At 41.7% G+C, this 17,784-nt stretch overlaps 1 protein-coding gene across 1 annotated transcript; it reads left to right on the top strand.

The window, feature by feature from the left end:
- Positions 1-5,584: 5,584 nt before the first annotated feature.
- LOC139159436 (epoxide hydrolase 3-like) lies at positions 5,585-17,784 on the top strand. Its single transcript, XM_070736752.1, has 8 exons — positions 5,585-5,596; positions 7,625-7,879; positions 8,195-8,277; positions 9,182-9,357; positions 11,577-11,705; positions 13,329-13,432; positions 16,754-16,881; positions 17,415-17,784. The coding sequence occupies exons 1-8, from the start codon at positions 5,585-5,587 to the stop codon at positions 17,650-17,652; spliced, it is 1,125 nt and encodes a 374-aa protein (XP_070592853.1). The 3' UTR covers positions 17,653-17,784.

Raw genomic sequence — 17,784 nt, 5'->3', positions numbered from 1 at the left:
GGAAGGACTTTTTTTGGGGGGGTGTAAATTTTTTTAATTTTCTCTCAACATACATTCAAACAATACAATGTACCATCTAATTTTCCCTGAATAAAATGCGGTATTTTGTCAGTAACTAATATCAATCATCAAAAAAGTTGCAATTTTTTTTTCTAATATTGTCATCCAGGTACATACTTTTCTTTTAATTAAATCCCCTCCTTAATGTTCCTTCAAAAATACAACACCAATTATATTTCTAACTTATTAACCATTATGCCAAAGTGCTTCCTTCTTTCTTTATATATTTTTCTATAAATATTTTTATACATTTTTCTATAAACCAAGAAAACCTTGTATAGCCAATCAGATGTTAACAAAAGGAAATTAAAAACAAAACATAAACATGTATGAATTTCAGACTGCTTCTCCCCCTCTAAATAGTACATTGTCATTTTGTTTTTTACGTTAAAACAAGGTATGTGCAGTGTGCATACGGATTTGTTCATAGTTTTTTTTATAGTCCGGCCCTCCAACAGTCTGAGGGACAGTGAACTGGCCCCCTGTGTAAAAAGTTTGGGGACCCCTGTGCTAGACTAATGCGTTAACAGTACATTCTACTCACATCCAGGCCCCCGAAAAATGTCTTTCAAATGGTGAATGAGCACCAACAAGACAGAATATAAACATACTCACAACATGACTGATGTGACATTAGGAGAGAAAATACAGTGATTAATGTGATTGCAGAATTAATACAGTGTGGCTTATATAAGCTAATGTATAAAAAGCAGATCATTATTGATGTAATTGGTAAAGAGTGGTCAATTTAAGAGTTCTTTTTAAAAGAGTATTGAAAAACTATTACGGGTAGTTCTTAACTTACAACCATTTGCTTAGCAATAGTTGAGAATTGCAACGGCAGTGAAAATAGTGACATACAACTGGTCCTTGCACTTACAACTATCATGGCATCCCCGCAACCACATGATCAAATTTGGGTGCTTGGCAACTGGCATGTATTTATGATAGTTGCAGTGTCCTGAGAATCATATGATTACCAGTTGTAATCATCCCATCAATGGGAAGAGCCCGATTCACTAAACTGCAGTGAATGGCTTAACAACTGTAGCAAAAAAAGAGAAAAATTGAATGTAACATTTGACATAATTCACCTAATAATCTTGCTTATCATTGCAGACTGGTTTTAATTATGGTTGTGGTTGTCGAATCACATATATAGAATAGAATAGAATAGAATTTTTATTGGCCAAGTGTGATTGGACACACAAGGAATTTGTCTTGGTGCATATGCTCTTGGCGTACATAAAATAAAATATACATTTGTCAAGAATCATGAGGTACAACACTTAATGATTGTCATAGGGGTCAAATAAGCAATGAAGAAGCAATATTAATAAAAATCTTAGGATATAAGCAACAAGTTACAGTCATACAGTCAACATGGGAGGAAATGGGTGAAAGGAATGATGAGAAAAACTAGTAGAATAGAAGTGCAGATTTAGTAGAAAGTCTGACAGTGTCAAGGGAATTATTTGTTTAGTAGAGTGATGGCGTTCGGAAAAAAACTGTTCTTGTGTCTAGTTGTCTTGGTGTGCAGTGCTCTGTAGTGACGTTTTGAGGGTAAGAGTTGAAACAATTCGTGTCCAGGATGTGAGGGGTCAGTAAATATTTTCCCCGCCCTCCTTTTGACTCGTGCAGTATACAGGTCCTCAATGGAAGGCAGGTGTGTGTGTTTGTAGATTTTCATGGGTATAGGTATGTGGGTCTTGGCATATTCAGATCTTTTCCCGTGTAAGATTGATAGAATCCTGGCAACGTTTTGATGAGGTCCCACTCGTCATCTTCAGGGTGGTGCTTTCGGCTTTGTGCTCGGGTGAACAAAGGGTGGTCTGAGCTGCCATCCCTCTATAAATACTGCTGGGTGTGTGTGGAATGCTGGCTCAGCTGCTGCAAGGTGGTTGGTTGGCTGTCTTGTAACTCCTGATTAGTTGGGATAATATCTTGAGTAATTGATGCAATTGATGTATGCAGATATGTTTGCAGATTAGGGGTTACTCAAGTTGTTACCCCACCAACGAAACAGAATGTTACAACACAGCCAATTAACCCACTTGCAGCAACTGAGTCAGCACTCCACACCCACCCACCAGCATTTATAGAGGGACGGTAACTCATGCCACGCTTTGTTCACCTAAGCACAAAGCCAAAAGCCTGAAGATGACCAGCCTGAAGATGATGAGTGTAAGGTGACCAGATTATAACTTTGGTAAAGCGGGACACTATTAATGGGGGTGGGGGTGACGGGAAAACTGAAAAATCTCTAGAGACTTTTATCTCAGTGTTTACTTTTGTATTTTTTTTCCACTCTGGCCCTTTTATTGCAATAGAAAGTGCAGTAAATCAAGGGAAGAGCAAAATAGTTTGCCTGTTCTGCTTTCAGGCTGCTTATACTGGAACACTGGAGAGATACGTGCTCGGTCTCTTCTCCAACCCTCCAATCTCTATCTTTCTCTCTCCTTCTCTCTGTTGGGCATGCACAAAGTAACCCATAGCCGATAACGCCAAAGTTTCAGGCCACTGCTTCATTTTTTTCTTTCCCCCCCAAAAATATTTCAGAACAGTTGTAATAATTATAAGGATAGTAATAATCTGCATATAACCATGCAGCAGAGTCTTCAGTTTGCACTTCTACAGAAGATGTTGTCTTTTCATTTCTTTTACCATTGCTGACTTTACCAAGTTTTTCAACCTGCCTCCATAACTTGGCTGTGCAGGCCTGGGCTCGGAGGTGCCGGTTATTTTCCTGCTTGGGCCGGCTCCAGCAGGCGCTCAACTCCGCTTCCAGCGCAACCCCTTTCTCCCACAGGGAAGTCGCCCAAGACTTGCCAGCTGCTTCAGCCATCCCATCTCTCTCTTTCCCTGCAAGGGGGCATGGCGTTGGCAGCTCAGCGATGAGCCAGGCAGGCTGGAGTAGCAGGGTTGCCGCCAGGGCATCGCCGCCCCCCAGTGTGGAAGTTGAGCTGCTTGCCGGGCGATCCCTTCAAGCCACGTGATCGCATGGCAAGCACTCCAACGCAATCTCCATCCGCTGTTCAAGTCGCCGGCTGGTATGTCTTTCAAAAAATCAGGACTATTGGTTCGTTGTGAATTCAGTGCACATTCTTTTTTTTCTTTTTTTTTTGAGAAAATATTATTTTACTGAAAGAGTAGTAGATCCTTGGAACAAACTTCCATCAGACGTGGTTGGTAAATCCACAGTAACTGAATTTAAACATGCCTGAGATAAACATACAGTATATCCATTGTAAGATAAAATACAGGAAATAGTATAAGGGCAGACTAGATGGACCATGAGGTCCTTTTCTGCAGTCAGTCTTCTATGTTTCTATGTTTCTTTTTTTTAAAAAAAATTTTTTTTAATTACAATACAAAGATTAAAAAAGAGCAGATATATAGTATTTTACATATTATATCCTTTCAGAGTATAATTATTATTTGTATGGTTGTTGTGATTAAATTCTAAAATACTTTGTACAGATCTGCCCCTAGTTCCCTCTCCCTCCCCGTTGAACTGTTATCATAACAGTTCTATTTTCCCTTTTGGATATCAATATGCAGCTTATGGCATCAGCGGTTGTCACACATTTGTTCTATCGTACAGGTAATCTAAAGTCAGATTGGATTGATCTTGATTTGTATCTTGGAATGATTTTAAGAACATCTTGTTTATTTACTACCATTATTGTTATTGTTTTGGTTTTTGGTTTTGGTTTTTATTATTATTATTTTTTTCCTTGTCTCTACCCAGATATAAATTTTTTTCCAGATTTCATAATATTTTGATGCTTTTTTATTTTTGAGTTTTTGGGTGCACATTCTTATATGCTTATAAACAACAGGATTCATGCAACGTATCAAAATTAGACAAACCATCTTTTATTGTCTGAATCCAGTCTGAATCACATTGCAAAAGAAAGATAATATAGAACAGGGATGAGTTGGAGGACTGAATATTTTTGTAATGTTGGGTCTTTGAGGGCCACAAAGATCTACGACAATAGAGAGGTTACAGGAGGAAGCAGAACTAATGTTTTCAGTTTTATTACTTTAAACACATTCACTTGCTTCAAGATGACACTTCCGCCATTTATTGATATCAAGAGTTCCTGATTACAGGTAGTCTTCGGGTCACGCCCACCATTGAGCCCAGAATTTATGTTGCTCAGTGAAATACCCGTCAAGTGAGGTTGCCCCATTTGATGACTTTTCTTGTCAGAGTTGTTCATATATTTATTTAGTAAGATGGCTTCCAGGGCTGACAACATGGCTGTTAAATGAAACCGGGTTCCCCATTGACTTTGCTTGTCAAAAGGTGGTAAAATATGATCACGTGACCCCTCCGGGACACTGCACCCATCATAAATATGAACCACTTGCCAAGTATTTGAATTTTGATCATGTGACCATGAGAATACTTCAAGATAGATAGAAAGTTTTTTAAAAAAAAATTCTGCCTTGAATGGAAATGAAATTCTACTTGTTCTGGGTTGGAAATATATCAGTTCTTGCTTTGTGTGGAATCCAATGAGGAAACCCCTGGCTCTTCATGAAAACGCACAGGTTAAAAAGCCAAACTTCCCAAGTGGGATGAACCACAGCCACATTGCTCCTTGCTTTTCTGGCAAATGACCAGGAACCACAAAAGCTTTTCCCAACCTTGCCACAGCTCTCTCTCACCAGTTGGAGATGGGCAAATGCCCCACTTTCAATGTTTGGTGAATAACCTGCTGCATGGATAAACAAAGGAGCACGGGGGAGGGCCTTTTCTGTGGTGGCCCCAGCACTCTGGAATCAGCTACCTCCAGAGATCTGCACCGCCCCCACCCTCCTGGCCTTCTGGAAAGCCTTAAAAACCTGTCTCTGCAGGCAGGCTTGGGGCTGTTGAGCAATAGCTTCTAGCTCTGCCCCAGAAGTACTGTATGACTGTTTTTATTGATGAGGTTTTACACTGTTTTATACTATTTTTTATCTGTAGTACGCTGCTCGGAGTCTAAAAAGAGTTGGGCGGCTCACAAATCCAATAAAATAAAATAAAATCCAATTGAATTAAATGAACAAGGTTCTTATCATCCTTTTAGCAGAAGGTTTAATTAATCACGTGAACATATATCTTACCGATATGGTATTTATTTATTTATTGGATTTGTTTGCCACCCCTCTCCGAGGACTCAGGGCGTCTCACAACATGTCAAAAAACAATATACGGTATATATAACTAAAAAATCAAATTAATATAACTAAAACTTTAAAAAACACTAATAGAGTTAAAATCATCCACTACCATTCACACATCGAAACATACTACATTTGTCGGCCCCTAGCCTGGTGGCATAAATAGGTCTTTAAGTTTTTACGGAAGGCGAGGAGGGTAGGGGCAGTGTGAATCTCCAGCGGAAGCTGATTCCAGAGGGCCGGGGCCCCTACAGAGAAGGCTCTTCCCCTAGGTCCTGCCAAACAACATTGTCTAGTTGACGGGACCTGGAGAAGGCTGACTCTGGTACCTAACCACTCGCTGGGACTTATGCGGCAGAAGGTATGAATGAGATGTGACTTAATCTAAGCAACATTTTCATGAAAACAACATAGATTACTAAATTACACACAAAAATGGATTGTGGAAAGTTAAATGTTCATTCCCAGAGAAGCACATGCTAGAGCAGTGGTCCTCAGGCTTTCAAATGTTGCGACCCCTTAATACAATTCCTCATGTTGTGGTGACCCCCAAGCATAAGTCTAGCACCAATTCTCCCAACAGCACTTTAAGCTGATTGGCAAGAAGGTCAGAGGGACACTCCCACTGTAAACGCTTGATTGGTCAGATTGTAAAAATATGTTCCAAGGCGCACTGAAGCTTTACTTCCTAACACCATGGGAAGCTTTAGTTCCTAGAAGCTTTAGTTCTTAACACCATGGGAAATTTGTCTTTTCCCATGGTCTTCTTAGGCGACCCCTGTGAAATAGCCATTCGACCCCCAAAGAGGTCCCGACCTCCAGGTTGAGAACCACTGTGCTAGAGTTTGAGGACAGAAGTGGTGGGGGATGGCATTTCAGAAAAGGCAGTTGCCCCCAATGGAAACCCTTAACTGTCACAAACCGTAAGTTGACTACCTATAGTTTACACAGGGTGGATGTGAAGGTGGGCAGGGGAACCCTCTGAAGCGGTTCTTCCTACCATCAAGTGGAGTGGGGGAGTCTTTGGAAGCCCCTTAATGTCGCAGACATCGCCAGAGCCACATCTTGCTCTCCAGAAAGTGGAGCCAGAGGACCCAAAATGTCACCTGTCATTGGGCCTCGACTCCTTTACAGTTTTCCAAAACAGCTTGCCGCTGCCTTCTCCTGGAAGCTCCGCCGTCTACTCTGCTATGCAGGCTGGCCTTCACAGACCTGGGCCCAGTTAACTATGGACAGAAGGTCTAGCCCTGCTCAGCTTGCTGCCCCTTCAAACGGCCAGACTATCTTTGAGACTGTCTCAAAGTTCAATACAAGATGTCATTTTGGGAAACCTAAGTGCATTGTTAATAGAATAGAATAGAATAGAATTTTTATTGGCCAAGTGTGGTTGGACACACAAGGAATTTGTCTTGGTGCATATGCTCTCAGCGTACATAAAATAAAATATACATTTGTCAAGAATCATGTGGCACAACACTTAATGATTGTCATAGGGGTCAAATAAGCAATGAAGAAACAATATTAATAAAAATCTTAGGATATAAGCAACAAGTTACAGTCATACAGTCAACATGGGAGGAAATGGGTGAAAGGAATGATGAGAAAAACTAGTAGAATAGAAGTGCAGATTTAGTAGAAAGTCTGACAGTGTTGAGGGAATTATTTGTTTAGTAGAGTGATGGCGTTCGGAAAAAACCTGTTCTTGTGTCTAGTTGTCTTGGTGTGCAGTGCTCTGTAGCGACGTTTTGAGGGTAGGAGTTGAAACAATTTGTGTCCAGGATGTGAGGGGTCAGTAAATATTTTACCCGCCCTCCTTTTGACTCGTGCAGTATACAGGTCCTCAATGGAAGGCAGGTTGGCAGCAATTGTTTTTTCTGCAGTTCTGATTATCCTCTGAAGTCTGTGTCGATCCTGTTGGGTTGCAGCACCAAGCCAGACAGTTAACTTTGGAATTTACAGCTCTCTCCTTTCAGGAAAAGAGAGGGCTGTCTCTCAGAAGACAGCAGCTATAGCCCTTATGGAAAATGTCAATTAATGTGAATGCATTTCTCCCGCCAGCCAGGTGATGCTCTCTATTCCCTCTTAGAGGTCTGTAAATGTTTTTTTTATTATTATCCTGGTGGCCTTTTGTGAAGCTGCACAGCATTCAAAAGAAAGATTGGGATTTTACTGGTTTGTAACTCGGGGGTGAGTTTGGGTGTGGATTTTTGTTTTCTATCCCGCAATTGTTTATGCATCCTGCCACCCAGCTACAGGAAAATAGGAATCCCCTTTTCTCCAGGAGTTATTGCAATTGATGTAGCTTGGCGTCTAATGCTGTTTGGAATTAAAACTGTGCTATTATAACTAAAATAACAAAAAGGAAAAAAAAATCTTCCCTTTCGCCCAGGATTATATCCAAAAAGTGGTATCTCTCTATGGCTCCTTACTGGTGCCCACTCGCATAATGCTGAAGGCCTCCAACGTTGTGATGCAATTGGCCTTGTATGGTGCAGATTGCATTGCTGTTCTTTTCTACTCCGTGTGGATGTTCAAGCGGATGCTTACTAAGGGCCCAACTCAGGTGGTCCAGAAAACTAAGAGGCTCCCACCAACCACCCTCACTGATTCCTCTTATGGTGAACACAAGTATCTGACCCTCAAGGTGAGTCTGCTTAAGTACTGAGATCACATTAATCAAAGTTCACTTCAGATGTGAAGATAATGTCTTGGAACACAGTGCTAAGAAATATATTTCAAAGGCTGGGTGGGGCGTGTTTTAAGTCTTGATTACCTGCCTGTTTAGCATAATAATTTCTGTTCTGAATGGCAGCTGCTTTCAAGAATGCAGAAAGAGGACATTGTCATTGCTGCTTATTCAGTTTCTACCTGTAGATCAAGTCTTTGCAAGCACAATATGCTTTTTTACATGATCCTTGAATAATGGTGTGTTATTTACTTCCTTCTCTGTCTTGAGAAGTCAGGGATTCGGTTGCACTACGTTACAGCTGGCAAAGAAGGGGCCTGCCTGATGCTTTTTTTGCATGGATTTCCCCAGAACTGGTAAGTCTTGCTTTGGTGTGGCAGTTGTAGATCATGGTCGTGCAGACAGTCTTAAACTCAGGATTGAAATAAGTTAGCGGCCAACTTGGGCAGGAATCCAAAATTGCAATCCTCTTGGATTTGGATAATTGTGAACCTCAAATTTAGATTTGAGCACATGGTAAAGTGGACACATATCTGTACTTAGAAAACGAATTTCTGGAGTAAGTGTGTAATCATGACCATTGTCAGAAACAAAGTCAAGAGATATCACACACACGGCATATTACAAATTAGGAGAGATGCATGACATAATTGGGGCAGGAGATCACCATATTTTTCGGATATAAGTATAAGACACACATTGTCCCCCCCTTCCAAAGAGGCTGAAAATTTGGATGCGTCTTACACTCCGAATGTAGCTTTTTCAAAGCTTTTTTCCCCAGCCCTAATGAGATGCTAACGATCTTCCCTGCTACTCCTTCCAAAAACATTTTTTTCCCAGCCCTAAGTCTGCTGGCTTGTTTTCATTGCTACTCCTTCTGAAGAAGATTTTCTTCAGCCCTAACCAACGGATAAAGTTATGCGCTGAAGATGACCAGACTAAGACAAGTTCTCATCCGTCTCTTGGTCCTCGAAATCTGTGATCAGCTGAGCCGGACGTGGACCACTCACAAGAGTTGGAATTACATTTCTAAAATCATTGTCAGACATTCAATTTTAAATACAAAATACGCCATTTATTTAGTGTTAGTTACATGTCAAATGAATATAATGTCCGGTGGAATATAATGACTTCTAATCAAGTGAACTGGGAGGACAATATAAATGACATCAACTTATGCTAGGAAAATACGTGATGGCAAGGGAGCCTTTCCCTGTCCCTTTTCCTTACCTTTATGTGGTTTGGGTATATATTACACAGGTTTTCATGGCGCCATCAATTGAAGGAGTTCAGCCAAGCCTTTAAGGTGGTGGCACTTGATTTGAAGGGCTATGGCCTTTCTGATGCACCACTGGCTTGGCAGTGCTATCAAAGTGATATTATTCTGGAAGATATACAAGATGTCATCAAAACCCTGGGCTCCAGTGGAAAAGATGGTGAGTTCAGGAAGAAGGGTTTTTCTTTTTTCCTGACTGGACAATCTGATCTTCTATAATAGCGGCTATAATAATGTTTGGCCCGGTTAGCAGTAATTAAGCCCCAATGAAGACAGCAAATAGGTGTCTATTTACAAGAAATGTGCTGGAAACAGCAATGAAATCAGAGGGATGTTAGTTTGCCTGCCAAAGTCCAGTGTTATTAGTACAGCTGATAACAAGCATCCCCCAAAAAAGGTCCAATGTGGACAGATGCAGTGGTACCTCCACTTAAGAACTTAATTTGTTCCATAACCAGGTTCTTAAGTAGAAATATTCTTAAGTAGAAGCAATTTTTCCCATAGGAATCAATGTAAAAGCAAATAATGCATGCAAGCCCATTAGGAAAGAAAGAAAAGCTCGGAATTTGGGTGGGAGGAGGAGGAGGAGGAAGAAGAAGACAGTCGCTGCTTAAGGAAGAAGGTGAGGTGAGGGGGATCAAAAAAATCCAAAACTTTAAGGCTTTAAAAAAAGAGGGACTCTGAGGGGGTGAGGAGGACACGCGCCTCCAATACACCCAGCATGAGGCTGCCTCCCATACACTGCCTCCCATCCATTGGCTGTTGCTGATGCTACCTGCTGCCTCTTCCTTCCCATGCTGAAGGGCTCTCCTCTCCTCTCGCTCTCTCTCTTTGTAGCTGGTGCCTTTCCATCGCTGTGGTGACTTCTCAGCTGCCCAGAGCGAAGGGACCGTTCCTTTTCTCTGGGCGCTGGCAGATGTTTATTCCCTGTCCAAGCACCCAGAAAAGGAAAATGCTTTGTTCGCTCTGGACTGCCAAAGCCTCCTTAAGCGCCACCAAAAGGCTCCTCTGGCAGCCCAGATGGCTGGGATTAAAGGGGGAATGGCAAGAAAATGGCTGGGCCTTCGTGCCGTTCTCAAATTTCCTGGAAATTTTTTCCAGGCTCGGGTTCTTAAGTAGAAAATGGTTCTTAAGTAGAGGCAAAACAATCTTGAACACCCGGTTCTTATCTAGAAAAGTTCTTAAGTAGAGGTACCACTGTTCTCACAATGCCTAGGTTGCTAAGCTAGGTTTGCAGGGTTGCAGAAAGATTTAAAGGAGCTGTTAGTTCTCTTTCTCTCCATAAAGAAGTGTTTCTCAATTATTTTCTGTTAACACTCCCCTAGGAAGAAGTAAACATTTCTTGCCCCCCCCCCCAACTCTCTGCAGATTGTTTGCAATATCCAGCATGCTTTTGCTGAAAAAAATCAAGTGGCTTATCAGCGTGATTGGGATATAATGTGTTTAAGTGACACCTTAATTTATTTGGCTTCATGCTATCTGCTGCCAACATTTTTAGACACAGTAAACATACTGGTCTTTCCTCATATCCCACTGTAGTCACAGTGAAGCCAGGCGCTACATACACTTCATCATATTCCTCCTCTTAGCTTTCAGGAGACTTACGTTTGTCACATTATCTCCGTCTCTCTCCTCCTTTCTTTTCAACCCAGTTAAATATTTTTCCATGGTGTCTCTTAAGGATTTGTTACATGCACTACATATCTCCTACACTGTGCTGTGTGCTATTGTTCGGTGCAAATAAATCCTACTCCTCATGGCAAAAAAAGAGCACACTTCCCATGCGCCCCCTGCCATCACACCGTGCGCCACCAAGGGCCCTCCCGCCCCACTATTTGAGAAACACTGCCATAAAGGAACTACGAACTTCTGCAACAAACTTCCCATGCGCCTCCCCTTTTATACTATCTGTAATAACAAGCTATGCCTGGATCTACATTAGTGGAAATACTCTTGTCTCCCTCGCATTCTTCTGACTCTTGTATCTAATATGGGGTCCACAATATCCCCCTCCTTATCTGACTCCCACATTACCAAAGCTGGGGGATCTGCAGCCTCTGGAGGGTCCCCAGGCCCTAACTCTCCCTCACTCTCACTGTCCGTTTCCTCTGATAAACACACTGGCCTCTGATACCCAGATGGACTGGTTCATTCTCCACAAAGTCCATGACCAAAGGAGCTGGATGTGAGCCAACCACAACATAATAGCTCCCTGTTCTTGGGTGTAGTGCGAGTGGGAAGGACACACCTGCTATTGCTTACCAGGCTAAGCTTTCAAAAATATTTTCAGGGAGTTTTTTGCGACTGAGTGAGTTGAGGGCCAAGATACTTGTTCAGACTTTCTTTCCTCCTGGACGTTTTTCTTCTTTTGTTCTTTAGGGGATCCCAAGTGCATCCTGGTGGGTCATGACTGGGGAGCAGGAATTGCGTGTGAATTTGCAGCCAATTATCCTAGCATGGTAGAGAAGCTGATTTTTATGAATGGTATTCCAACACATGTTCTCTTCGGTAAGGCTAATCGCTAATCATCTTCTATGTCTTTGGGGTCACCAAAAGGGATTCCTTATTCATGGTTTACTGGCCATTGAAACTGTATAGTGAGTGGTTTTGGGATCTAGCTGGGTTATTCCACAGCATGACTATTTATAGAGGAAGGAAGCCTTTTCTGAATCAGGTATTCTATCTCAATGAGCTAGAGGTGGGCAACCTGAGACCCTAGACCACGGGTAGGCAAAGTTGGCTCTTCTATGACTTGTAGACTTCAACTCCCAGAATCTCTGAGTCAATTATGCTAGCTCAGGAATTCTGGGAGTTAAAGTTCACATGTCATAGAAGAGCCAACTTTGCCTACCCCTGCCCTTGACCAATCTGCCATTTTTTAGAGCGTTCTCTGGTCCAAGTTACTAAAAATGCACAGGACGAGTGTGGCACATGTGAGAAAGTACCTGTGGCTCAGAGTAAATAGCTAGGAGACACTAGGCACCTGCACATACAGATATATTGATTCACCTTGGCAGCACTTGAATTCAGTAACTGGACATGAGAGATTTGAGACAATGCTAAACCCTGCTTAGAATGAGAATTAATCTCAAGGGGAAGTGAAGTGGAGGGCAAATGCCAATCTTTCTTGGTAAAGAACCTGGAGTAAGAAGATGAAGTTTTGAAGTTTGCTGACTTTCATCTCCAGCAATAGGTTTTTTTAATAGAGTAAGCCCTAAAGTAGGATGGGCCTGTTTAAAATGATGAAAATTCTTCTATACAAAAAAAGAGAACAACCCACCAAAAAAGGATACAAATCCTGACCCTGTGGGTTTAATATAGCCCTGCCCTCTTTAAAGTGACCTGTGCCTCTTCACCATCACGTTGTGCATAGCATTTTGGACTAGAATTTATGTAAAATATATTGTTGTTTCCCTTGCTTAGGCTAGCAACGGATCCAAATGCTAGGAATAAAAATCCAAACTGAATACAGTGATACCTTGTCTTACGAACTTAATTGGTTCTGGGACGAGGTTCGTAAGGTGAAAAGTTTGTAAGACGAAAAAATGTTTTCCATAGGAATCAATGGGAAAGCAATTAATGCGTGCAAGCCCAAAATTCACCCCTTTTGCCAGCTGAAGCACCCATTTTTGCGCTGCTGGGATTCCCCTGCAGCATCACAAAAACATGGAAGTTCAGAGGTGGGATTTCTCATTGAGGAGAGCCTCAGGGGAATCCCAGCAGCACAAAAATGGGTGCTTTGCTGGCAACGGAAGGTCCGGAGGTGGGGTTTCCCAATGTAGGAAGCCATCACTTGGCAACGGAAGTCCGGAGGCTGGGCATCCCAGCGGAGGTGGTGGGTTCGTAAGGTGAAAATAGTTTGGAAGAGGCAAAAAAATCTTAAACCCCGGGTTCGCATCTCGAAAAGTTCGTATGATGAGGGGTTTGAAAGACAGGTATCACTGTATTTGATTTTTCAATTATTTTAAAAACATTTGTCTCAAAAGGGCATCAAGAGAAACGTAATCTGAAAATTAGCTTAAATAACCCCAATGAGGCTTCTTAGCTCTTCAAGGTGGCCTTTTAAAAATGTTTCATATATATTAAGCATTGCTTGTTTGCCTCCGTTTATTTTCCTTTTCAATCTTGCAGATTATTTCCACAAAAGTCTCACCCAAATTATGAAATCCATGTACATATTCCTGTTCCAACTACCAAAGATACCAGAATGGCTGTGCTCCTTGGATGATTTCCGTGTGAGTAAAGATTAGGGAATAGCCTGAACATTTGTAACCTCTTGCTTTAGGAGAGCACTATGGATAATTTCTTCATGCCTGGGTTTGTCATATTGCATTGGTGATGGTTTTCTTCTTTGGTTCCTCTGCCAGGTTTTCTGATTTTAGCTGAACCCTTTGGTGCTGTCTGCTTTTATTAAAAAAAATACAATCAGATTCTTTCCCTCCATGGTGCTTCCTGTGAAGCTGTTCCATTTTTTTCAGTTTGCCTCCACAGTGAAGTGAAGAGAGAATTTTTCTTTTTTTTAAAAAAAATATTTTTTATTATTTTCAAAGTAAAACGAACAAAGACATACAACATTGAGCATTTAAGGAGCTACTATTGCTCCTGAAGAGAGAATTTTTCAGTGGTAAATGAACTCCATGGAATATGAGGCAAAGGTGAATTTGTTTCATGAAGGACTTGGTAAACAAACAACGGCTCTAATTACCTGAAAGATGTTATGAAATGCTTAGATTCTCATATGTTTCAAAAGAGAAGGAGAAGTCTGCTGTGTATTTTCCTGCCTTTCTGCCTAGAGTTGTGTCGCTCGGATCCTCGGTAGTTATTCCAGCCCAAAGGAACGTTGGGAAGAAGTTATGTAGAGGGGCCTACCTGCCCATCTGTCAGCAGGATATTTCTAGAAACTGCACAAGATGGGACCAGGTTGAGTGGAGACAAAGAGGAGAAGCTAGCAAAAGAAACCCCCCAAACACACATACAAACTGGGCGAAAACACTCTCAACAGCAGTGAATGTGAGAAAGGTCTTATAGTCTTAGTGGACAACGAACTAAACATGAGCCAACCAAGCCGACACAATCTTAAGCTGCAAAAACAGAGGAATACACTCCAAGACAAGGGAGGTGCTAATACCACTCTATAATACCCTAGTTAGACCACATCAGTTTTGGTTACCACACTACAAAAAAGAGACTGATACTCAGGCATGAAGAAAACTAGAGACAAAAAAGAGACTAACCCATGCATGAAGAAAAAGTGCAGAAGAGAGCAACCAGAATGATAAAGGGACTAGGAATTAAAACATACAAGGAAAGGTTGCAGGAATTGGGCATGGATAGTCTAGCAAAGAGGAGGTCAAGGGGGGACATGATAGTAGTCTACAAATACTTGAGAGGCTGCCACAGAGAGGAGGGGAACACATTATTTTCCAAAGCACCAGAGACCCAGACAAGGAACAACGATTGGAAGCTGTCCAAGGAGAGATTCAACCTGGAAATAAGGAGAAACTTTCTGACTGTGAGAGTGATCAGCCAGTGGAATGGCTTGCCCGCAGAGGTGGTGAATGCTCCAACACTAGTGACTTTCAAGAAAAGACTGGACTACTATTGGACAAGTGCGATGTAGGGTCTCCTGCACTAGCAGGGGGTTGGACTAGATGACCTGCAAGGTCCCTTCCAACTCTAATAATAAATAAAATAAATAAAATAAATAAAATAAATAAAATAAATAAAATAAATAAAATAAATAAAATAAATAAAATAAATAAAATAAATAAAATAAATAAAATAAATAAAATAAATAAAATAAATAAAATAAATAAAATAAATAAAATAAAATAAATAATAAAATAAATAGAATAAATAAATAGGGAAGTTTGAGTTAAAAAATGGGGATAATCCAGATGTAGAGGGGAAAAAACCTATCCTCAATTCTGTTAGTTGCTCCATGCTAAGGCCCCTTGGCTGATCCTTGCTGGTCATGTAACCCATTGAAAAGTATATAAATCGGCGGTAAGTTGTGCCTGGTTCGGCCCAGTTCTTAGAACCGGAAGCAGCAGTAGCAGGAGCTCCACCCACCTTCCTGGGACTCTTCTGCACATGCACAGAACACACGAGCACAACCTGGTACTAAAGGGTTTTAGAACCCACTACTGATCTATATTGCTTGCTCTGTGCTTCCCAGTGGTACAGACACATACAGGTAGTACAAGAGGGGAAGGCAGAAATGCAGATAACAGCTGCAACATAGTTTTATTTCAGGGAAGCCTATGGCTGCTGTAGGTAGAAGGCTTAGAGCAGTTCTAGAAGCAAGATTCTGCATTCTTTCTCTGCTTTATTGAGTGTTAAGAAATCTTTAATTGCAGCCAACATATCTGTTCTGCCTGCGTGTCCCAACCGCCCGTAATTACAGGGTAATTAGTCCTAAACAGACACACACCCCACGATAGAAGGAAAACAAAAGGTCTTTATCAACAGAAAAGCCGAAGCAACTCCCTTTTTAAATGTCAAAGGGATTTTCTGGTACACACAAGGCACAGGTTAAATGCAATCCAATTTCTCACCCAGCAACTGGGAAATTGAGTCCAATTCCAAAGTCCAGAAATTCCACACACAGTCTTGAACAGGGAAACAGCAAAACCACGATATTGACGAAACTATGAAGCAGATAAACTTCCACGAGGCTAAATCAGCACACTGCTCTTTTTATCTGTAGCACTAAGTACAGCAGCCCCACCCAACCATAGGTGGCCTCACTTATCTCCTGTAATAATCCTTCAGTTGTTCTCTCCTATGCATCACTCTACGCATGCGTGGGTCCGTCATAAGTTCTTGTGCAGAATCCAGGGATGATAAGGATGATTGATCTCCTCCTGGGCTGTCTGCCAAACTCCCCTCTTCCCTGCTACTCATGCTTCCTTCGTCAGAGGAGCCTTCGTCGGCAGATTCTATCAGGAGCAAAACAGACCTGTGGCATGTGAATGTCTCCCCCACCTCCGCCCCCACATTCCTTGGGGCAGGAGCTGGGCCAGAGCTAACCATAACAACATCCATAGTCTTGGATGGAATCACAGACAGAGACAACAACAGTGAGGCAACTTTGTCAGGTATCCAGTCCCTTTACACCAGAATCCAGGAAGTTGAACACATCAGAAAGTTAGGATTGGGCGGGCATATAAATCTAAATAAATAAATAAATCAGTCAGTCAGTCAGTAAGTAAATAAGTAAGTAAGTTCATATTGCTTCAAGAGATCCATTGGGATGTTAATCATGAAGTTGTTAGACTAAGGCTGCAGGAAGTCCCCGGCACAGATCTAAAGTACCTTCAGTCCTAGAAACTCACTTTGGACCAGTCACTGTCTGTCAGTTAAACTACCTCATGGGATAAATGGTACATACACTCCTTGAAAAAAGAAAAGGGGGCTATAAATGTTATGCATAAATGTTTATGCAGAATCTCTCATAAGCATTCTGAATAGTTTGCGCTGTCGCAAAAGACAAAGTGTTATACAAGAAGGAATATGTGTCTGACCCGTATCTAAATGTTTTGTCTTACTTCTAGATACTAAAAGTGGGAACAGCAAATAAGAAGAGAAATATCCGGCATGTTAACTTCAGCCTTATTTCGTATAATTTCTCAAGGCCTAATGCCTTAACTCCACCCATTAACTACTACAGGAATATTCTCAGGTGGGGAGAACGCTCCATCTGGGCTCTGGTCTTGGGTAGTATCAGTATTTCTTCCTTACTTGGGATTGTCTGAACCGAAACCCAATTTCTCTTAATATGTCAGGCAACAGATTGAGAAAATCCTGTGAGCTTTCTGAAAGGCAGCCTGATTGATCTTTATTTCTGGTCAAATTGGGAGATGTTGGGTGGTAGACTGATGCCAAAGTACACATTCTGGGGGGGGGGAGAGATGTTTCCTCAAGGATGGGCTCCAGCACGAGTCCAAAAGCTCGGAAGACTAAACCTAGTGACAGACCTAGGTTGGATCCTACAACATTATTCCAGGATATGTATATTTCCCTTCATTCATGATGGTAAATGATGAACATGCTGTCTTTAACAAATCCTCCTAGCTTCTTCTTAGTGTTTGGTGTGTATGTAACCTTGAGGCCGGGTTGGGGAGAATGTAAAAGTGTTTCAGTATGTAAAAGTGGCAAGGTATTAATTACCAAGGGCTCATTTTTAGGGTTATCAACATCTGTCTGCCTTTACAGCTGGATGCCGCCAAAGCACAAAGATATTTTGGTGCCCACGCTGTTGCTCTGGGGACAGAAGGATGCATACCTGGAAGAAGGGCTGGTGAATCAGATGTTGCCCTATTTCCAAGGCAGCTATCACATACATCTCTTCCCAGATGCGAGCCATTGGCTACCTGAGGAGCAGCCTGAGAAGGTCAACCAAGTGATGTGGGATTTCCTTCAAGGGAAGAAAAGCAATAAAGAGCTAAACTAACTCTCCTGTAAAGTAAAGGCATCTGTGCTACTTGGCATGAAGAAATAGCAGCCACTTTGGCCTGGCTCTGGATTTCTGGTCCTTCTTTTGTGTGGGATGCCTGCATTCCATTGAGATCCAAGTCTCAGGTAG

The sequence above is a fragment of the Erythrolamprus reginae genome, chromosome 2, assembly GCF_031021105.1.
Source record: "Erythrolamprus reginae isolate rEryReg1 chromosome 2, rEryReg1.hap1, whole genome shotgun sequence".
Classification (NCBI taxonomy): domain Eukaryota; kingdom Metazoa; phylum Chordata; class Lepidosauria; order Squamata; family Dipsadidae; genus Erythrolamprus; species Erythrolamprus reginae.
This window is presented reverse-complemented; position numbering and strand designations above follow the sequence as displayed.

What these genes read in the sequence shown, in the direction of transcription:
- LOC139159436 (XM_070736752.1), top strand. An exon ending in TCCAACACATGTTCTCTTCG is followed by an intron (nt 11,706 to 13,328) that starts GTAAGGCTAATC and finishes TCAATCTTGCAG; the next exon opens with ATTATTTCCACAAAAGTCTC. An exon ending in GCTCCTTGGATGATTTCCGT is followed by an intron (nt 13,433 to 16,753) that starts GTGAGTAAAGAT and finishes TCTTACTTCTAG; the next exon opens with ATACTAAAAGTGGGAACAGC.